Here is a 22,140-nt window from a genome sequence, read left to right as displayed (position 1 = left end):
TGGCAATATCGTCTGGCCTTCGTAGCAGAAGAATGGTGTCGTTCAACTTTCCTTCCAACACAGTCGACGACAAGATAGATGTAGTATTATCATCTGGCTGTCAGATCAGACTTTGGCAGCAATGTATGCCTTTCAACCTGTTCTCCTCATCCATATCGATGATCACGAATCAACCAAGATTGAAATGGGGATGATTGCAGAATGATTTTGATTTTACGTGTAGGCTGACATCTTTGAGAAGTCCAATCCCCTCCTAGGTACTACAAAACCAGCAAAGCACATGTCTTTCTTTGTTACCGAAAGCCAGTTGATCATGAAGTCCCCATCACCAATCAGTAGTTACTTTCATTTTCAAGTAGTCTTACATATCATCAAGGGAGTGTCTCCCACCAGAGTATTAACCATGGTGAAGCTTTTTGCAGGATCCAAGTGAAGCTCCAAGTCCAAACTGAGCTGCTTTCGTCATGGGGTCCAAGCAATAACTTCACTCAATCCCTCAAACTGTCTCCTCCAGCAATCAGCAGAAAACTGCCATCAACTTTCTCTGGAAGCTTCCATCCGAGAGTGTTGTCAAACTGGTCAAAACGACAAATTCCATGCACGATCTCTCAAGTGAAGTCGAAGAATGATTGATACCTTTACCTGGCCCGACTTTTCTGAGCTTTTGGGAAAGCTTGTATGTATGCCTAGAAATCTTTCTCTTCTCCCCCCCTTCCCACATGAGATAAAAACAAATGTGAGAGAGTGGTTTTCGAAAGAATTTGTGTTTGTGAGGGAGAGAGAAAAAGAAGTCACTCTCGAGTCTTTATTGCGTATCTGCTTTTATCACCTATGAATAAATTCTAGGCAACTTCATGAGTAGCTGGGCCGTCCATTTCCATCCTGTCACGCCTTGGTGAATTCAATATCAGGAACAATCCAACAATGTAACAAAGTCAGTTCAAGTTTTGATAGACGTACAATGAGAATGATGACCCTGCTGGAAATTAGACACTGCGTTTGCAAACCGCACAGCCCTAGCAGTTCCCACTGGGCTTCGAACATCAGTTGTCAACAGGGACTGACGCCTGGAAGCGCGCCCACGTACCTGGATGGTCAGTTGAATAGACAAACGGGAGTGAGAGTAGACCCACTTCCTATAGAGGGCTGAGAACAATCGAGTCGTTGTATACTGTTGCCGCCGTCCCCGGCTGAGCCAATCACAATCAGTCGGCGCCCAACAATCAATCAATCAGCCTCGCCTCGTGCCTCTTGCCCCTTATTATTTCAATCGGCGTCGCGAACAAGTTCCCACACAAGATTAACAACAATTCACCACAAACAAAGTAAGTAAAAGCTTTCCTTTCTCTCGATATCTTTTCTCTCCTTTCTAACGTTTTCTCGAAAAGTTTGAGAGAGAAACACTACCATCATGTCGAGCAACGGGTCAGAGTACGACCCTTCGTCGTCGTCGTCGTCGTCGGAGGGAGAAGAGGGCCACAGGGAGGGCATCGTCGCCTCCAGGCTGCTGTTGTCGTCGGGGGACGACAGCAATGACGAGCCCCCCTCCCTTTCCCCCTCCGGGTCCTCTGCTGGCCCCCCTTCCCCCCAGCGCATGATTGTTACCTTGCGCTTCAACAACAACAACAACAACAGCAGCAGCAGCAGTAGTGGCAGCAACAGCAACAACAACAACAACAACAACAACAACACCACCACGCTGGACACGATGAACCAGCAACAGCTACAGCAGCAGAACAACGGCCGCGCTGGCCTTCTCAGAAACCAGCAGCGTGGCCTAAACGGTGCAATCGTCACGCACCCGGTCGGCACCTGCTTTTCCAACCGAACCGAGGACTGGCCTCGCAACTCCTACCACGCCTTGGAGGAGTACATGGAGAATGGTGGTCCGCACCAGGATGTGGACAAGACTTACCTTGCAGGAGTTCAGCACGGTATCGGCATGGGAATCGCCGCCCACAAGAACTCTCAGATGAGAGAATACGAGACTACGGGCAAGCTCTGGTCTCTTCCCATCAAGTTTGAACATCCGGGCACCAGAGAGGACCACATCCGCCACATTAATGACAGTGATGCCATGGAGTTGCTCGCCAGCATGGAAGCTGGCAACTCATTCATTCGACTTCGCGCCCAGATCGAGGCAGACGCAGCAAATGTCAGTGATTCTGACGGAGAGGATGAGATCGAGTCACACGATGGTACTAGAGTCAGTGTCGCCGACACTGTCCCCCACTTTGCCCGTAGCGACGTCTTCAACGCCGGATTCCCTTCTCTCAACCCCACCGGCCCAGGCGCGAACCAGAACCCGTCTGCCTACGACCCCCGAACTGGACCCCCAGAGGGTCGAATCCCTGGCTCTGTCTCCTGGACTTACTACAATAGCGGCTACTCTGGTCTCGAACCTCCCGAGGCTTTCCTCATGAACGAGGGTGGTGTTTGCCAGTACGGCAGAAACCCCTACAACCCTCCCCAGACCCAAGATCTTCAAGCCAGTCACCAGATGGGTCAGCAAAGCGCCCAGGGATTTCAGCACATTCCACAGAACGCTCAATACATTCCCCAGAACACTCAGTACATTCCCCAGAACACTCAGTACATTCCCCAGAGCGCTCAGAACATACCCCAGAACGCTCAAAACATACCCCAGAACCCCTCGCTGCAGGCTCAGCAGAACATTCACCGCACTCAGCAGCCTGGTCGCCAGAATAACTAGGGATTTCAGCAGCAGCAGCACGCTTATCAAGTCGGTCGACAGAATGCTCAGCTGGGTCTTCAGCAAGGTCAACTGCCCGCCCAGCACCGACCTCAGACTTACTTTCACCAAGTTCCGCAGCAGACTCAGCCCAACGTCCAGCAGCGACCTCAGCAGTCACGCCAGCAAAACCCCCAGCAGAACCCCCAGCAGATTCAGCAACAAGTTCAGCAGGCACGCCAACAGACTCCCCAGCAAGCCCAGCAGCAGGTTCCGAAGCGAGTTCAAAACACCGCTCAGCAATCCGAGGCCGCCAAGGAGCAGGCCGGCACTGCTGCCAACACCCGTTCCCGCAAGAGAAACCGAACTCAAAGTGAGCAAGGCAATCCCCAGAACTCCGACCAGAAGAAGAAGCACAAGTAGTCTTGCTTCGTCTTTTCCCTCTATACCCCCCTTTTCACCTCCACACCTTCTTTCGCAACCCCTCATCATGATTTTCCATCAGTTTCTGCTTTTTTGCCTGACCGAAGCTGGAATATGGCCCCCCTGTCTTTTCACATACACACGACAGTCAACAACAAGTGCTTGATAACAACTGTAACAAGCCCGATTGAGCGTTCGACCTGACTGTACAGTACATTCTCATTTGCAAAAAGTCGCTTAGGCTCAATGACGAACGCAAAGAAACAATAAACACCAAAAACACGAGGAAAATCACAAAACCCACCGAAAAAAAAGTTCTGTTTTTTTTCTCCTGCGACTGTTTTGAGTGTTTTTTTTTCTTTTCGGCAGTAAGCACACGACAGACAATTTGGCTGTCAACAAGGGCGCAACGAGAATTTCTCTTCTGCTCTGCGGGCGTAATCAATGGGTTGGTTCGGTATCTTGACCTAAAATCCGGAGCCTCAACAAAACTGTTGCTCCATGATTCAGATACTAGAAAACTCCAAAGCCTAGCTCGATACCAGAGAGAAAACCTCTTTGCCTACGCATTCACTTTTTTGTTTTTCTTGCCGACACATTGATCCCACGAGCAGAATCAGCATGTTCTTACGAGCAATGAAGTCATGAAGAAGCGGAATGACATTAACCCCCCTGTTTTGTACTTTTCTTTTTTGATTTTCGAACACCCGAATTAGTTCTTGCCTCTTGTTCCGTCTTGGACACTGAAGCAGAAATGTTTACTGGTTAGTAGGCCTTGACCCACAGGGATAATTCGACAGGTTTTTGGTAGAGCTTTTGGAGGAGACCCCCTCGATTGGGAATCAAGACAGTTCTTTTTGTAGATAGAGCAGTAACCCCATCCTCAACCCAATAAGAAGTCATTTGTCCATCTTTGAGTTTGTCTTGTTCATGCTTGGTTTGATATATGCTTCCATGTTTGACTTTGCCTTGGAGCCTCCTGATGCGTGACGGCTTTCCATGTGTCTACGTGTATATTTGTTCTTGCCAAGTTGATTTGCAGTTGATATCAAGTCACCGAGCAGACGATTCTACCGCCTTCAAAGCCATGAAATTTCATCACGACTTGATGAGCAACACGGAGAACACGGGTAATGCAATGTCAAAAGAATTATATTTGATGCACCGCTAGAGCCCTAAACCTACGGGCATGATATTATAAACCAGTACTCCTTATAATAGGAGTCGGGTATACCTTTCATGAATGAAAACGCCATCCCATGCTGGGTATACCTTAACCAGCGCCAGAGAGCCTTTTGAGATATAAGGAACCAAGTCCCAATGCGATCGATGCAACTGTCCTTTCCAAAAATGGACACAAGCGCTCCATGAGACTAATCGGTCGTCGCATGCCAATCTTCCCTTATAATTCATCTTCTTCCTCCTGTTCTTCAAGTGCCTTTGTATCCTGTGACGTAACTCATCAAAAGTATTTCGTGATGCGAAAAAAGCAATATCCGGCAAAATCCGAGCATGATGCATATTCATTTCACCACCAGATTCCATCCCCCTCAGGCTACGGCATTATTGCTGGCATTACTGCCGCTACGCTCATGGCCAAGGCCGAGGACTCGTTGGATGCTTTTCCGAATGCCCTTACCAGCAGCGCCACCGTCCTCAGCTGACGGATCTGCTGGCTGCGCATCACCTACAGTACTCTCGCGTCTGCCCAGAAATCCGAGGCTCAGGCGACGGCCGGTGCTAGACTGGCGACTATGCGTGGGCTTGGCAGCCTTCTTCTTGTTCTTCACCGCGACCACAGATATGGGTACCTCGGCTTGCCGTGGAGGCCATTCACCGTCGCGTTTCCAACCAACAACACAAGACCGAAGGACATCGGCCAGATTGACAGGGCATGCTGGCGTTAATGAATGCACAATAATTCGGTCGTAAAGATTTGAATATGTTGCGGGCGTGATGGATGCGCGCATAGGGTTTGCTGGAGGAAGTAAAGGCGGGGCCAGAGGTAGCAAGGTCTCGACTGTACAGCGAGAAGAGGCAGCTCTTGGGTGATGCTCTTTCGAGTCTCCATCCGAAGATGTCACGGCTGTTGTGTCACCTGAAGTGCGGGTAATCTCTGGTGACAATGGCTGTCCGGGCGAGGCAGGTGGTGACGACGAGACAAATCTAAAGAATGACAAGCGCCGCGACGATGGGGACATGGGTGTGGTTGGAGTGGATGGTGCCTTTGGCTTTACGCGCACAGTTTTTGCACCAGTCCAGGCATCACGACGTGCATTGAAACAAGCCAGACCCAAGTTCCACGTCGCTTCCTCACGCACTGCTCGTCGTCGTTTGGCACGCTTGGCCTCGGCCGTTGCCTTGACTGTAGACCCCACGGCATCAGGCGTATCAAAACGGTACGCCGACGAGATGGCGACAGTGTCATCGTCAGACCAGTCAGACCACCACTCCAACCGGGGTTTGAAATGTGCCGTGTCCTCTGATACTGTGCTGTATACTGATTCAGCGTCGTCACTGTCGTCGGCGCCATCGTCATCATTGGCATCTACAGTCTCCGCCGCATTGTCCTCGTGGTCATGTGACGGCGCCTCGGTTGAGGCCTCTACAGGACCATCCTTGGCGTGGTCCGAAGTAGCAGCAGGATTTGCGACGCCCGTGCCCGTGCCCGTGCCTGGTCCGGCGCCAGGGGCCGGCCGCGGCCACTTGAATTCCCAATCATTTCGGATCTTCTCGGCCAGGTACCTTTTGACGGCCTCCTTATTCTTGGCCTTATCCTTACTCACAAGATCGGCATCGAAGTCGGCTTCAGAGTTTGCGCTGGACTGCTGACGCAGCCTCGAGAGCGGCGACCTGGTGGACTTGTATAGATCCGAAAACAACATATTTGAGGAAGGTTGAACAGCGGCGGGCGACCTCCCGGAGAGCGACGACTCAGCGCCAGCAGCCAAGCCACATGTAGACGACGAAGGATGTTCGAGCGTCGACAAAGGAGTAGCAGTAGTAGCAGAAGAGGAAGAAGCAGAAGCAGCAGCGGTAGTAGTAGTAGTACTAGTAGCAAGAGGCGGCGAAGAACTTATAATTTGGCCTGCTGCAGCAGCGGCAACGGCCTCAGCTGCTGCTAATGGTGCAGAATGCGGGGCAATGACACGAGGAGTGGTGTCGGCGTTTATTCCCACCTGCGGCGTGGCTGGGATTGTTTCCGGTCAGTCGTATGAAACGAAGGGAAAAAAAAAACGAGACTAGGTAATAGAAGGCAAGGGTAGGTAATGCAGTAGAGTAAAAGGGAGGTTAGACTCTAGTAAGGTAGAGAGGTCTAATAGGACAGATAGAAGGAGGGAGGGGGGGAGGCAGGCAGGCAGGGTTCGCGGGACGGGCAGAGCAACGCAACGCAATGTAATGCAGAACAACCAAGGCCAGACGACAGGATAGGCGGTTTGGAACTATTTAGGCCAGAGGTAGGTCAAGGTCAGGTAGGCCGAGGCGGGTTTCCCGTGCATTATTATTATTGACAGGCAAAACCGGGACTGTCTAGAGACTCACCGATGGGGCAGCTCCTAGGCTGTGTAAGATTTGGATTGATATGTGTGGTTGTACTAAATTGGAGGCAGGCTGGCAGATTGTACCGAGTACGGAGGGCAGGCACTATTGATGGGAACCTCGGGGTGGTTTTCTCAATCCGCCCCAAGAAGAAGAAGAAGAGGAAGAGGAGGTGGAGAGGATAAAAGAAGAAGAATAAAAAGAGGTGATACCACTTTCACTCGCAAAACAAGGGTCGTTGCGCATGGACTAACCTATGAGCAAGGGCCGGAGCGGGAATAGACTTTCGTGTGTGTGAATAAGTGGGTGATGAGTATGATGAATAGGTGTGTGTATGTATGGTGTGTGGGAGGTGAATGTGTGTGTGCCGGTGCAGATCATCAGAGGAGGAGGTGCATGATTTGCTTTGCGGTCAGATCAAACACACCATGAACTGCCGACCAACTGAAGATTGCAGTGAAATGCGGCAACAAACGATCCAAGGAAATGGAAACGGGGGGGAATATGACTCAAACAGGTAGAGCACCAAGAAAAGCGAAGAAGAAATAGAAAAGACAAGAAACAGGACCAAAGGGGGAGAGAGAGAGTTCCCAACTTACACGATCCAGTCATGGTGGCCGTTGCGACATGACCTCCTCTACCGGTAGCGGTCGATGGTTCGATGTTGGTAAATGCGATAGCAGCCCCAGCAGCGGTAACAGTAGCAGCAGTAGCCGTAGCAGCAGCAGCAGCAGCAGGCCCAGTCTTTTGACTCCGGGGAGCCATGGACGGATCAGCAGCCACTAGGCCTAGATTTCGATAAAATGGCTGCTGCTCGGAGCTCATGGTCAAGGAGATCCCGGGCCACTCGATCAAAATGAATCCCAGAAGCGGTTGGCTTCGCCGACCAGCCACAACACGCAGGAACCAAATTGCTTTTTTTTTTTTTTTTGGCCCTTTTCCCAATCTGCAGTGCGACGACGTCCACCCTCGTCGCCCAGCACGGGCACAGCGGAAATTTTGCAAATTCCTCACGTGCTCACCAAAAGACAGGTGAGCGTCACCGCTGAGGGACCAAAAAAATAAAAAATAAAAAAGACGCTGACTCTTGTACTACCGGGCCGGGAGACGACTAGAACGGACCAACAGTTAGTGAGACCCGACAAAGGTCGAGATCCCAAAAAGAGAGACAATATGTAAGAAAAAAGCAAAAAGAAAAATTACAAAACTTCCCATGTGAGCGAGTGAGCAAAAGGAGGGCCCAAAACTAAGGAAGAAAGGGTTTTTGGACCACTCTAAAGTTTAAGCGGAGACGTTCCGGACTGCGTAAAAAAAAAGAAAAAGAAAAAACCAAAAGAACGCTTGCTATTGATTATCATGGGCTGCACTGGCTACAATAGGTATGACTATGACATGTGTGTACCAGGTCTCTAGCCGCGACCGAAATAACATCCATCATCCCCTAGCGACCAAGAGAGATGGCACTAATCACAGACAGACTTCAACTTTCCATATTTAATTTGGGCATTATATAAGATCCGATTCAAATCAGTGTCTTTCCTAGGTGTTAGCACAGGCTTTACCAACTTTATCATCTGAAAGGCAGAGCAAGATTCTGGCCCATGTTCTTGTCCCACTGTGGCAGACTCACAAAAAGCAAACAAATAAAGCTGCAAATTAATTCACTTGTGGGACTGACCGTCTGTCTGTCTGATTGACTAGGCACGTACTGTATTGTTGATCTTACTCTGTATATTGATTCACTTTGTTGGAGTGGACATGGACAGACATGGCCGAAATTTCCAGTCTGCCGTAAACGGATCGAATTTGAGCAACTTGTGGGGACTCGCCGATCGCCTAGCTGCCCGACTTCCGCCTGATTAATTATAAAAACTTGCCTGATCTTGAATCTTTCGAAAACCTCAACATGCTCACAGATGCTCCTCCCAGATAAAGCCGGGTTGCAACCAAATAAACACAAACTCTGAAGGAAAACAAACCTCTTTCCTGATCGAGCAAAGGCAGGCTGCGGTCAATGTGTTTTTCTGGGACTAGAAGCTCGGACACTGCGTTCAACACACTTGTTGATATGAACTTACAGAAGTTTGGTGGAGCTCGTCCTGTATTGAGTGTGCTTGAAATAGATGTCCATTGACCTATTTAGTGTACTAGTGAGGCTCCTCAGAAACGCCCAAAACATACAGTGTTATCCCGGTCGACAAAAATCTAGTTACGTATGTATTCCAACATTCATCCACATTCATCCATTACTTCATCTTCATACGTTGCCCTAATCGCGGGAAGCGCCGCCGCGCTTCTTCTCGGCAACTGCGACAAGGCCTGTCTGTGCATTTCGAGGCTTCCTGGCCGCCTCCAGCAGGGTTGAGGCAAAACTAATTCAAGCCCATCTTATCATCGCCGCAGGGGTCATCGCGGGAGAGCACATCGTCTGTCCTTGCTCAGCTATCGTCTCTCCCCTCATTCACTGCGTCTATATCGCAACATACTTCCGCGTCGCCCATCTACATTCCGCATCAATTCAAGCTGCTCCAGATCAACTGGGAAACGTACAGTCGTCGACGTTACATGTCCCTAGAGAGAATGCCGAAAGGAAAAGCCCAAGCCTGAGCATCCACTGATTCTCCCTATGGGAAGAACATCGAATCCGTTGGGAACCATGCAAGTCTTTTTCGCGTTCCGTGAAATGGCATCGCTAGCGCCTAGAATTGACCATGTTCACCAGAGGTCTTAGTTGGAACACATCAAAAGGGTAGGGGTCATGTGAAAATCCACCCTGCCCAATTCCAAAACAACATATTTCTACACATTCCCCAGAGATGATGTGGGATACTCTCTTTTGTGATTGGTTTGAGGTCCTGGCCTCGAGGCAAACCTTGGACCTGCCTTTGTGTAGAATCGACAGAGCATCGTTTGCTTTTCCTCGCTTGTGAGCATTGAATATTTCTTACGTGGTATCAGTGGTATGAGGGATACCACATTCGTCAAAGACTTTATTCCAACTCTCCACAAGGATATGATTATATTGTCGATTTTCTTTCTTCAAGTGATCATACCAACGGGTCGTAATTCTGAAATCGTACCGAAATTCGATGCATTGCGGATCCCTTTTGCGTGCCTCCAGTGCTGCATCGTAGAGGTCATTTCTGCAAAGAGATGGTCCATTACTTCCTGAACCGCGAGGGGGAGGGTGGAATATGATTCTTTCCGGCTCTGAGTCGTCGGCTGGGTTTCTAGGGAATTGGTTCTTCTTGACTGGCACCTCTTCCAGATTCTTCCAGCCTGCTGCAATCAAGGACTCGTCGGTCAGCGGCAGGGGCTGACTGCCGTTGACGATGTCACTGAGTATCTTGCGCGTGGTGTGCAAAGGCTTTGACGGATCGGCCTGCGTGACAACTCGACAGCCACCAACAAGGACGCGCTCAAGGTAGTAGCGTTTTCTTTTGAAAGGATCTTCCTCGGGAAACTTTCTCGGCAGCTCTTTCCCTACAGTGTCGATCAGCCTTTGCTGCATAGGAAGTAGATCTTTGCGACGAGGATGAGACGGCCATCGATTCTCAGCAGCACAGTCCCAGATTAACAGCTCCATTGCAGAATACTGGAAAGGATGCGAAAGAACGTCGACTGGTCTCAAGAAAGCAAGCCACGGATGACGGATGCCAGCATTCGCAGCGTTCAATTTCTCCGGTTCACCCTCAGTCGTGTAAAAGAATCCAACAAGGGTATTGACCTGCAAGAAAAATCTTGGGCACCCTGAGAGCCAAAAGTCCATTGCAGAGTGCCTCATTGTTCGGTCACCGCAGTGTGTTGCCATGTCCTTGTCCAACCATGCGATGGGCTTCCAAAACATCCAATAAGATGATGTGCCGATCAGATGGCCAAAAGAAGTAGACAGCCACTCCGCTAGATCCAATGCCCCATCCTCCTTGGGTCTAGGAGTGCGCAAGGTGTCCTGAGTAGTGGCGACTGCCTCTTCCTTTTGACCCCCCATTTCGCATGTATCATCGTAATCATTGCTTTCGTCCGGCATATAGTTGGGTATACGGATCCATCGGGTAGGTCTTTTATCCACGCTCGAGCCTAAAACGTAAAATTTCGGTATTCTTCGAGCTTTGTCATAGACCAAGCGGCAAACCAGTGAACCAAGCTCTGCTCATCATCTGGCGCAACCTGATCGTGTACCGAAACAATTTTGCGCATATCTTCAGGCAAGTTTCCATACTGTTGACTGATGTCGCCGAGTAACTCCCAAGCACGAACTCTGGCGTCGTGGTCCGCAGGGGCGAAACCCATACAGCCTTGAAGCATTGGGTCAGCACTAGGGTGATCTTTGAAGTATTGAACCCTATCTCGAGCCTTTCCAATCACAATGTCTATGAGATAATTTGAGAAATCTGCACAGACCACAATAACGCATGGCTCAAAGGCTGCTTTATCTTTAAACCATTCAAGGAAGATGCACAACTTTCTAGGCTGTGAAATTGCAAAGCCAGGAGTTATTAGAAATACTCGTCCAAAAGGGAACAGTTGTGTGATCCTCAGTTGTGGGGGCACGCCTGTGATAAAATTGCTTTCAGAAGCAACTCTAAGGGGAGATTCATGGTCGGCCGAAGACAAACTCCACAGCATGTGAGTGCTGTGGCCGAGCAAAGGCCACAACCCAGGAATGCTCCTGATGTTCTTCCGGACTGACTCGTGGAGAATCACGGCACCCGAATTGGTGGCCTTTTGATAGGCATCCCAAGCTCCTGGCTGATCGCTATGAAATATCTGGCAGTCAGACTGACATGCTCTTAGCCAGAGGGAAATAGCTTTGAAGAGACTAGCCAGTCCTTGAGGGTACATTAGGAAGAAGACGTGTTTCTTGCCGGCCGGCGGGGCGAGAAGGATGTCGTAATCGAAGCTGGCAACTTCCTGCATCAATTCTATTTGAAGTTGAGAAGATGTTGTCGCTTCACTGATGGCTATATTCGACAACGCTGGAAAATGTTCATTACAGACGGAAATCTTTGGCCTGAAGATGAGGTAATTCAGCACATTTGCCGACGTAAAAGAGCGATCTGCCAGTGATGCCCATTCAGGGGTCTGGCCGGGGAACACCAATACTGAGTAATTGGCATAGGGGAAATAGAAGGCCGAGCAAGCGAGATGCAGGTTGGTTGCCACTGTGGTAAGCGCAGTACAATGTTCGGTGGAATCCAACTTTCCCAAGGCTAGCCTGTCTGTAGTATTCTGCGGATCATATAGTGAGTTCACTGAAAAGAAGTCCATATATGTGCAGAGCAGTCGAAAATGCACCGTCTCCTCATCGAGAAAATGCGAAAGCCAAACATTACTGGCATTGCGCGGTATATTGCAGAATTCAACGCGAATCTTTTCGGCAGTGTCGCCGCCGAAAGATACTGTTTTTGTCAGGGTCTGAGAGGTCAATCTCTGCTGATAAGACTGGAGAGAGACCTTTTTCACACCTGTACCGGACCGCGGCTCTAAGTCGTGAGCATTGGGCATATCAATTACATCGTCTGCAAAGCGCACTGTTTTCTTGGCCCGAGGCTTTTCGGGGTCTTTTGGCCGCGCAATTGATGATAACAGGCCACCGATAACGGATCGGGCGTCTAGATCTGCCGTGTTTGATTCTTCCGCGTTTGGATCTGTAGGAGGAACTTTTCGCCGTGGCGCATCATTCGTGATAAAGTATCCAGCCGGAATAGAAGATGGATCTGATGGCGCGGAATCGTTAAGCTCGAGAGCTTTCTTTCTCAGCTGATTGACACGATGCATATTGGACATGAACGAGGGTGCCCGGCTCGGATCCATCATCGCATCCTTGAGATTGGCACGACGTTTGCGAACCTTTGAAGCGGTCTCTGTACCAGATGAAGTGGCTTTTGGTTGCGGCTGTACCAGCTTTGGAATGGACCGTGTTGCCTTGAGCCGTTTCCCCTGAAACTTGTGAGCTAGGCTTGAAGAGGATGCCATATTGGAACTGGTTTTGTTGACAATGACGGTGGATATCTTGGTTGCGGCTGTCTTTGGGTTGGTTGCCTTTTGATCGGCTCTCTTTTGGTCACTCCTATTTTTGTCGGCCGTCATCTGGTCACTGCTTGTAGGCTTTCTTGCGGTGCCCTGCCAAGCTGGCGCTGAAGGTTTGCTCAATGGTTTGGTACTAGTCATGCCTTTGAAAGTCGACTGTTTGATGACCCGTTGCCGAGGACTGGTTGTAGCTGGGTCTATGGCATCTTCCACCTCCATAGCTTCATCACTAGATTCCGAGTCTTCGTAGTTTGCTTCAACTGTTGTTTCAGGACCAACATAATCGGCGGGGAAGGGCCTCGTCAAGGGTAAGCCCAATCTCTTCCGTTTGTCGTTGCGTAGGCTGTGCCTAGCCGCCTTGCGTCGGAACTCTTCGGTCATCGCGTCTTCAAAGATTCGAATATCAAACGGCACGCGAAGACCCTTCTTCTCTTGCTCCCTCTGTTCGCTCCATTGTTGATAGAGCTCATCTGATAGATTTTCGATGCCTTCCCAGGTGCTTCGAAAGACGGGGTAGTTCTCCCACTGGATCAGATACTGCATGGCGCCTGGTTCGGATTCGTGCGGTCTCTCAGCAAGGATGGCATCTACGACAAACTCTTCATCAGAGTCGTGTGCTGATTCAACAGTAGAAGTTAAAGAGACGCTATCGTCGTCAATCTCCATGTCGTGGTCGCCATTCACAAAAAGTGAAGACGAATCATCAGTCCGCGTAGCCATGTCTAAAAAATGATGACGCGGACCTGAGGATCGGGAAAAGTTCAACCATTCGGCAAAGAAGGATAACGATTGGGCACTAGATACTTGGAAGATGCACAGTGAAATTGAATCGTATCTTCGAGTCCCTCATTTGGCGTCAGAGAATTGCCCCGAGGAAGGAGAGTGTAGGAGATAGAAGGTGGAAAAGCAAATCTTGGGGGGAGGCTTGTTCTCAAATGCGGTTGAACTTCGAGTCGCGTAGTTGTGCCGGGAAAAGAATGAGAGGAAGAGGAAAAGAAGATGAATAAATTGCAAAGGATAATTTTGAAAAAATCGAGCCCTCGTTCTGCGCCAGTCTCGAAGTTCCTTTGGGTGGATTTCTGTAAGGCGCGACACCTCTCAGCGTGCCTTCCACCACTCCTCTGAATAGCACACAACCAGAGGTCGATACCTAGAAATGAATAAGTTCTTGTACGTAAAGGAAGGGAGGGGGAAAAAAGAAAAAAAAAAAGAAGAAGAAGAATAGCCTCACTGCTGAACAGGCACATGAGAGTTGAGCGATAGGACGTACAAACCAAGTTATGTGATGCAAATCGGCGTCGGTTGATCCCACATGCTCTTTGTGTTTACCCGTGAGTGACCACAGTCGCGGCAAACAGATTGCACGTCTGTCGTGACCAGCATCGATTATACCTCGGCTATCCTATATGACAATTCGAGGAGTTTCATCTCTCGGAGGGGATGTTTGAAAGACTAGAAACAACACCGCAATCTATGGGGGCAACAGAGTTGGTAAAAATTTGAGGCCTCAGCAGCCGGGAGACGTGATTGTACTATTGCTTTTCGCAAACCTGCGACTCGTCTAGGCGCCGTTATAGGGTTGTTATATGCGCTTCCGTACATGCAAGCAACCAAGTATGTCAGGTCGCAAATGTTATAGATAGATAGCGTGATAACACTGACCAGACAGATGTAAGACGAGAAACGACCTTGAACAGATGCAGTCGGTGATGTACGGGTAGGTGTGTAACACTGCGGCGTGGATAAGCTAACCCGTGTCTTAGAGGATCTGCATAACTATACTTCAGATAAGGTATACAGCTTGTGCGACTTCTGCGAAAGTGATGATATGGAGTATTGAGCCGCAACTAGTAGTCATGGTCAACAATTTAGCATAAAAAGTCCGATGATTATTCATCAACGCTGGCTATACGGATGAGGGGACCGTTGACCATTCACGCATCGTTGGCGTAGCAAAAAACAAGACAACATGCATTCAGTGGAGAAAGTTACGTGATAGCAGCTGGCGATCGGCATTGCGGCTGGCACTTGTATCAAGGTAGGCTGGAAGCCAACTGGCGGTAACAATTACAACAAAGTTGACAAGGAAAAATCCATTGTACTATGTAGCCCCTCTCAGTGGCCCAGGACAGCTACCTACTAGCTTGCTAGCTTAGAGCCCCTGATGGAAAGAAGGTGGGGTTTTGTCCCGACTTTGGCCTAGCACAAGGGGCCTTGTTAACTGTCATTATCACATTCTAGAGCTCGAAAGCCCTGATTCCCTGGGCCTGTCCTCTGATCAAGTCCCTTAAGCCCGCACCCCAGCACATTGACCCCAGTAAACAACGCCCGAAGCACCACTGAGAGCGCAAAGCACATGCTCCTGAATCCCATATCCATGCCAACCAGCGGATACATCAGTCTTCAAATTCTTGACCGACTTCTATCTGCATCACGACCGTGTTAGGCAGTGGTTGCCTGTACTCTGTACATTAAGGTAGCTACATGAGGTACTCCTCATGATTGAAACTCCAGACGCTGCCGGCTTCTTTGAATCCGAGGCAAACATAATACATGCATACCTACGTCAAGGTAATTAGGTATGATTGGTAACTGTTGACTCGAGGCTCGTTCCTCTGATTGGCATTTAGACTGGCTAGATACTCTCCGGGGCTGCACCACAGAGAATAATAAAACACTTTAAACATTTCCACATACCGACAACCTTTCAATATACTAGAAGCAGGCAACAGAACGCAGGTAGTGGCTGTGTCGTTGGGTAGCTAAAAAAGAAGTACCTACCTACCTGGCCTACCACGTATCAAATTGTTACCGGACTTGGGGACCTTGCGCATCGATCTACCTGGTTGACCCTCACAAACCAACACACACTCCCACCACGTCGGTCGGTCAGTCAGTACACTACCTACACTTACCTCCATTCTCAATTCTTTATCAACTCCTCGATAACAGTTGGGGCAGCAGCCAAACGCGACCCGCATTCCGTCGACACTTGGCTCTCCTGAACAAACCACGCTTCTGCCCTCCTCACCACCAAACTCGTCGCTCTTCTCTCAACTCACAAACAGAATTGCCCACCATGGCCAACGACGAATACGATGTAAGCCTGGCCCGCTCCTCTGCCCCTCCTACGCACCGTTACCCCCCGTCCCGCCTTGTGGCAGCAGCAGCAAGCAGCAGTCGCCGCCGTGGTGCTGCTTGCTGGCTACTACTCTGAGCTTCGACTCCCTATTTTGCTCACAATGTATAACATTTGCTAATTTATCATTCTAGTTCCTCTTCAAAGGTGGCTACTCACTCCTCGAGGCGCTGGCCGCCTTCCGCTCGCGATGCAGTGCACTAACAATGATGTCTAGTGGTCCTGATTGGAGACTCAGGAGTCGGAAAGTCCAACCTGCTCAGTCGATTCACACGAAATGAGTTCAACTTGGACTCCAAGTCGACGATCGGTGTCGAGTTCGCTACGCGATCGATTCAGGTCGACTCCAAGACCATCAAGGCGCAGATTTGGGATACGGCCGGTCAAGAGAGATATCGCGCCATCACGTCTGCCTACTACCGTGGCGCTGTCGGTGCCCTCCTTGTTTACGACATCAGCAAGCACCAGACCTACGAGAACGTCACCCGATGGCTGAAGGAGCTGCGGGACCACGCTGATGCCAACATTGTCATTATGCTGGTCGGAAACAAGAGCGATTTGCGACACCTGCGCGCAGTGCCCACAGACGAGGCCAAGGCCTTTGCAAGTACGTCTCTGCATTCCTGGCAAAGGACCCTACACCGCTGTTCTTTTTTTCTAACATGGTCCCACAGGTGAAAACCACCTTTCTTTCATCGAGACTTCTGCCCTCGATGCCAGCAACGTTGAGCTTGCATTTCAAAACATTCTGACTGGTACGTAAATAATGGTGAACTTGTTAGCAATGCCAGCCACTGACACCTAGCTCTCAGAAATCTACCGCATCGTCTCGAGCAAGGCACTGGACAGCGGCGACGCCCAGAACCCGATCTCGGCCGGCACCACCATTCCCCTGACCAAGCCCGCGGACGACGCAGCGGCAAAGGGGGGCAAGTGCTGCTAATTTACTGTATGAAGGGCCTATATCTCATAATGTTCCTTTTTCTGAGAACGGCCATAGGGCCGAATTGATGAGTTACGGCGTCATACGTGTGATTTTTTGTCTTGCGTTGTGTCTATGTGGAAAGGTTGCAGCATTCAGGAGGCTCTAAGAAATCAGAGAACTACTATGATCTTGTCGCCCAACCGTACGTCGTTTAATGATTACACATAAGAAATAGATGCTTCTGGCACTTGCCGAGTTTATGAGATTGCCGCGGTTGCTTTTGGAGTCGCATTTCCTTTCCGCCGATAGCTACATGAAGATTCAACCACATGGACTCTCTCGTGTGCAGCCCGAAATGTCGTGGGAGCTGCCACAGACGATGGATTGCTTGTTGAGCACAAGGAGAAGTCGAGTATCTGTCCATTACTAGTACGTGCATTTCGGGATGCAAATGCCTAAGCAAGACATTGAATTCGCCTCTAGAGGTATCTTCCTAATTTTGTGCCTTTGATCACATGCTCTAAACGCCAAAACACCAGAAAAATGAAACCCACGGCTCAAGTCTTTTAAGCAAACAACTGTCTCGTGTCGAGCGCATCAGGAGCCACCTCCTTGCCTCCGTTCGTCCGCAGACCCAGGTCGCCCTTCTTGGCCAGCCTCTCGACGTACTGCTCGGCGCGGGCATTGTGTTTGCTGGCAGTCTTCTTGCGCAAGTCGGCTCTGACCTGGTTCGGCGACACGAACTCCTTGTTCTCGTACAGGATCGGTCCGCCAAAGCTGCCCTCCTGGATGATGATGGGGGTCAGGACGAAGCGGGGACCAATCTCGACGAGGCCAATGTCCGTCTCCTTGCTCTTGCTGCCCTTGGATGAAGCGGCCTCCTTCTCCTCTCCCTCCTCGCCCTCCTTGACCTTGGACGCCTCCACCTCGTTGATCTGGTAGTTGCGGACCCAGACCTTGCCGTCGACGAAAGAGAATCCCATGACCCGGTCAATGAACGGCTTCGACTTTCGTGCGCCCTGCGGGACGCCAAATGTGTGCAGAAACAGCTCCTTGATCACCTTGAGGTAGGGTTGCTCGTCAAACGCATTGTCGAAGCTGAGGACGGGCCTCGAGCCCTTGAGACAGTTGCCGGTAAAATTCAACTCATCCATCGTGTGCACTAAAGAGTTTGATCGAGTTAGCCAATTTGCTCTGCCTGCTCTTCAGAGAAAAGGCGCAGTCCGGGGAGTGAAACATACGGTTCTGGGCGTGGAACTTTACGGTCGGGCCGTTGGGCACCTTGCTACACCACAGGTACAGATCTTGGCCCTTTCGCGCTTCGAAAAACAGGCAGTTGTTGCAGTTGTACAATTCGGCGAGCTCGTTCAGCTGGTAGAGCTTGCTCTTGGAGTCGAACTTGGCATCCTTGCGGCCATGAGGCATCATGTTTGCCAAATCGCTGAGGAGATGGCGGTGTCTCTAGCAAGACGGAGAAAGGAGGCGTTAGCAAACGTGCTGTTCCCATGATCCGTAATGTCGCTGTAGGGGACGAAGACTTACATAAGTTACTCCGCGGGACGAGAGAATGAGAACTCTCTGCTTGTTCTTCTTGACGCCATTCGCTGGAGCCTCGGCCTTGCGACCGCCAGCCTTGGAGAGGGACTTGTACACTGATGCCATTGTTGCGCCGTGGAGTTTCGCGGGTATAAGTGAAAGATGCCTCCAAACCAGGTGCTATCGCAGTGTCGGCTGCAACTTTTTTTGTTGGAGCGATAAGAAACAATTGCGGGCGGATTCTTATCGGAACTGTGGCTTATGTGTGCGTGTGTGTGTGTGTGTGTGTGGCGCTGGGTGGATATCTTGAAGAGAGGCGACCCCTGTCACTCACATGTCTATGGGTACCACTGACCAGCGTTGTCCTCTGAATATCTACTGCAGCTCTGATGTCTTATGCTTACAATGAAGAATTTGACAAGTCACCTTTTTATAAAACCTTCTATCATTTTGTTGGGAATTTTCATCTGAATTTCTGACTCTCAGTGTCCCTATACGGCTTTGCGTAGTGGCTAGCGGCCAAGGTAAGTACAATGATCCGATACCGACCGTTACAGGGGTGGTGGGGGAACCCCTGGCGCCTCCAACCGGGCGGACTGGCCTCATCGATATGCTGAGTCGCGTGCGTCAACCAGCCGTGTTATGTTTCTACTTTTGCAACCACACAAGCATGGCAGATCTTGAACCCCATTGCGCCTTCATGGCATTACCACAATCATCACAAATGATGTCTTTGCACATCTCATTCATACTGGATAGCCCCCAGGGAGGGGTATACTTTGATTAAGCCCGTTGACGTAATCACCCTCCAACTATAGTCATATTTGGCTGTCGTCAGAGGGTGACTCCTGCGATCTTGGGCAAGCTTGTCCACGTTTCGCATTTTCATCAACGTGTTCCTCCGTCCCGTCTTGGGGATATAGGTTATAGAGTGTAGGAAGTGGGTCCGAGTGTATTCACACTAAATTCTATCAAGTAAATTGTACTTGGAAGAAAAGTGTTGCGTAAGGAAGGGATTCCGAACCGTGTTGGAGTGTCTCTCGTTCTGTTCGACGATACTAGTCACAAGCCGAGCCACGGAATTACTGCAATTGACGCCGCCTAGACGCATCGCGACAAAAAGATAGTTAGTGAGGCCCGCCTGCTTTCCTTTTGGATTCACTTGAACTGACCTTACCTCAGCTCCAAAAGACTCAAATCCCTTTCAACCTTACACACCCCTTCCACCATTTCTCACAAAGCTTTTCGCGTGCAGAAGAGATGGCGTCTTCAACCATGCGGCCCTTTGAGGTTCTGCCCGCGGAACTTATATTAGAGATGATGGAGAACATGGGCGTTAGCGATCTGACATCGTTTGCCTTGTGCAACAAGAAGCTCTTTGGAATTTTCAAGGAGAACCAAGCAACAGTCATGACCACTTCCCTGCTTCGACTGGTAGAGCTGGAGCAGATCCTATTAATCTATACCGTCGACAAAAGAGACTTTGCCTCAAATGCCATGCTCCATCCTCGCCGTATCAGTGTTGATATCGGCCGCGGTGATGACAAGCTGGTGGACCTCATGCAGTCCGCTGTGGCCTTTCGGGACGGGAAGCTCATCTGCCCTCGAAAGATTGTCTTGAAGACTGAGGATCTCTCCCGTATCTGGACACTCGTCAAGGTTGTGGACTGGTGGGTCGAGCATTATCCCAGATTTCGATGGCACAAGAATCCAGAAGATACGCGTTGTCTACGTCCGAGCGAGGAACATCGATTACGCAAAGCTATTACGAGGTGGTGGTTGTACTCGGAATGTTTCCATGGGAAATACGCACGTTCGCCTTTCTTGCCCAGACTACTGGAGGCTGATGATCGACTCTACCACATTCGACTCTTGAGCTCGACCGAGATTCGAGAGCTCGAAGATCTCTGGGAAACCTTCCGCAGTACTGTACAACGGGATATTTGCTCATCCATCTCGGACAAGGTAAGATTCTCCACTTGTTTTTCTCGCCAATGCCATTTTGCTGAGACTCATTACAGGACTGGGATCGCATTCCGTGGGGTTGGGATGACTGGCGTACAAAGGATATTGTGAGCACCTATATGAAGTTGGACCCGACACAGTATGTATCAGAGATTCATTGCTTGTCACTTACTGGCATACGACTTGACGAACTCATCCGCAAGGCTGCCCTTAGGCGCGAGTTTCGACTTGGACTTGTTCTGCCTATCTCGAATCACATATATAGAACATTCAAGTACTGATCGCATTTGTGCAGAGCCAAGCATCTCATTACACACTCTCCGCTTCTCGGAAAGCCAGCAATCATCCAAGCCGCACGGCAAAGCCAGCCTGACTTTGCAGAGCAGCAGGAGACACTTTCCTGGGCAATCCAGACTGTTCTCCAGGAGCGCCTCTTGCTCATGTCGAATGCTTTCACCGACATACCAGCCAGTGGAATCATTGACGAAGATCGTTTCTTTGATGAAAACGATGTCTTCACCGCCGATGCATGGGCAACGGGGAAGCCACCCTTGAGTCGACAAGAGATCATGTCCTACCCAATTCGACCACCCAAATACATTGCTTACGGAGATGATGGGCGTGATCTTGACTTTCAATTCTAAATCCAACGACAACACTGGGCTCGTGGAAGCTAATAAGGGTTGGGAGGGTGCGGTATCGTATTGAGCTTGTAAAATGCGACCAGCTGCCATGAGCGTTGAACATACAGTTCAGGTGTTCAAAACGGCGTCTGTCATTTGCTTCTATAGATGTGCTGGAAGATGAGCGGCAATAGAATGAGGTATGCGCAAATGTGCGACGCATTCTATTTGATATATATTTGCCAATGTCATAAATGCGACAATCTTACGACGGATGGGGAATGATGCGGTGGATACTCGAGCAGCAGCCTTAGAAAGCGCAGTCGATAGATTCGCATTCCTCATGTAGCAGCAGATAAACGCCCCGACCTACCCTCAATGAGTAGATCTCGTTTTTACCGCCCATTTTTATTTTCCTATCTCATAGGTGGTTTGCTTGTGGCCATGAAACTTGGGTTTGGGGGTTAAAGTGTCTAGCCGGCAGTTGGAGATGTACAGAAAGAAGTACCTGGCCGGCTCCCCTATCTCTGCCTAAACTTTGGCCTTGCTTATTTTCAACCTTGTCACATGATGTACAGTCTACTGAAGTGTTTTTTTGGAGTATTTCAAAGAAATTCTATAATTTTTTTCTTTCAATTTAGCTGATTAGTCCAAACCCCAAAGCTCGTTGAAAAAACAAAAAACCATCTGTTGAATAAAGTCGTCGAGAGTGGCTGGTGCTGGCTGGCCGGGGCGGTTACTTTTTGGTCGCCTGGCGAATCACGCGCTTCATCTCCCAGCTCTAGCGCGCCAGTGCATTTCTGAACCTACGAACACTCAAGACACCACCAGCAACCAAACGCCCAGCGCGCGACCTTGCGCAGCCTCGGATCGGCTCCAGAACTGGCATCGCAAGTAATCTGTCGCACTCTTATACTCTTGGGTACCGTCAGAATCTTGCCTCGTCATCTGCGCAGGTCGCGATTTGCCGCGCCTTACGCTCCTTCCTCAACCCTTGCATCTGACGATAAGTGTAAGTGATATATCCATTTCTCTCTCCACGAGGCTGCGCGGCACAATGACAATATTTTGTGCTCGTCTCTTTTTCCGACTATTCATCGCATTCTTTTCATCCCTATCACCTCAGGATAGATAAAAATGCATAAACTCTTTTGTCCACCGACAAACAGTTGTTCCAGATTATAGCAAATCGGTTGGCCAGCGCCAAAAAAAAACTCACCTCATCTACCGCAATCGCCCCTTCCAAGTCTGCACTCAATACATTATT

The 22,140-nt window shown here is 49.8% G+C and overlaps 7 protein-coding genes across 7 annotated transcripts; 3 read left to right on the top strand and 4 right to left on the bottom strand.

Moving 5' to 3' along the window:
* Positions 1-1,411: 1,411 nt before the first annotated feature.
* PFICI_08995 (uncharacterized protein) lies at positions 1,412-3,115 on the top strand (the record flags this gene model as incomplete). The annotated part of the gene is made up of 2 exons (XM_007837576.1): positions 1,412-2,696; positions 2,745-3,115. 2 exons carry the CDS (start codon positions 1,412-1,414, stop codon positions 3,113-3,115), a joined length of 1,656 nt encoding a protein of 551 aa, XP_007835767.1.
* Positions 3,116-4,665: 1,550 nt separating this feature from the next.
* PFICI_08994 (uncharacterized protein) lies at positions 4,666-7,480 on the bottom strand (the record flags this gene model as incomplete). Its single annotated transcript, XM_007837575.1, has 2 exons — positions 4,666-6,305; positions 7,255-7,480. 2 exons carry the CDS (start codon positions 7,478-7,480, stop codon positions 4,666-4,668), a joined length of 1,866 nt encoding a protein of 621 aa, XP_007835766.1.
* A 2,119-nt stretch (positions 7,481-9,599) lies between these two features.
* On the bottom strand, positions 9,600-10,682 carry PFICI_08993 (uncharacterized protein; the record flags this gene model as incomplete). Its single annotated transcript, XM_007837574.1, has 1 exon — positions 9,600-10,682. The coding sequence occupies one exon, from the start codon at positions 10,680-10,682 to the stop codon at positions 9,600-9,602; it is 1,083 nt and encodes a 360-aa protein (XP_007835765.1).
* A 50-nt stretch (positions 10,683-10,732) lies between these two features.
* PFICI_08992 (uncharacterized protein) lies at positions 10,733-13,405 on the bottom strand (the record flags this gene model as incomplete). The annotated part of the gene is made up of 1 exon (XM_007837573.1): positions 10,733-13,405. The coding sequence occupies one exon, from the start codon at positions 13,403-13,405 to the stop codon at positions 10,733-10,735; it is 2,673 nt and encodes an 890-aa protein (XP_007835764.1).
* Positions 13,406-15,764: 2,359 nt separating this feature from the next.
* On the top strand, positions 15,765-16,767 carry PFICI_08991 (Ras-related protein Rab-11A; the record flags this gene model as incomplete). Its single annotated transcript, XM_007837572.1, has 5 exons — positions 15,765-15,785; positions 15,959-15,971; positions 16,042-16,431; positions 16,499-16,579; positions 16,637-16,767. The coding sequence occupies 5 exons, from the start codon at positions 15,765-15,767 to the stop codon at positions 16,765-16,767; spliced, it is 636 nt and encodes a 211-aa protein (XP_007835763.1).
* Positions 16,768-17,315: 548 nt separating this feature from the next.
* Positions 17,316-18,411, bottom strand: PFICI_08990 (Ribosome biogenesis protein BRX1; the record flags this gene model as incomplete). Its single annotated transcript, XM_007837571.1, has 3 exons — positions 17,316-17,911; positions 17,991-18,210; positions 18,292-18,411. The coding sequence occupies 3 exons, from the start codon at positions 18,409-18,411 to the stop codon at positions 17,316-17,318; spliced, it is 936 nt and encodes a 311-aa protein (XP_007835762.1).
* A 1,149-nt stretch (positions 18,412-19,560) lies between these two features.
* On the top strand, positions 19,561-20,894 carry PFICI_08989 (uncharacterized protein; the record flags this gene model as incomplete). The annotated part of the gene is made up of 3 exons (XM_007837570.1): positions 19,561-20,250; positions 20,307-20,389; positions 20,546-20,894. 3 exons carry the CDS (start codon positions 19,561-19,563, stop codon positions 20,892-20,894), a joined length of 1,122 nt encoding a protein of 373 aa, XP_007835761.1.
* Between the last annotated feature and the right edge of the window lie 1,246 nt (positions 20,895-22,140).

The sequence above is a fragment of the Pestalotiopsis fici genome (assembly GCF_000516985.1).
Source record: "Pestalotiopsis fici W106-1 unplaced genomic scaffold PFICI_Scf_6, whole genome shotgun sequence".
Lineage (NCBI taxonomy): Eukaryota > Fungi > Ascomycota > Sordariomycetes > Amphisphaeriales > Sporocadaceae > Pestalotiopsis > Pestalotiopsis fici.
The sequence above is the reverse complement of the archived record's forward strand: the minus strand, read 5'-3'. Positions and strand labels throughout refer to the sequence as shown.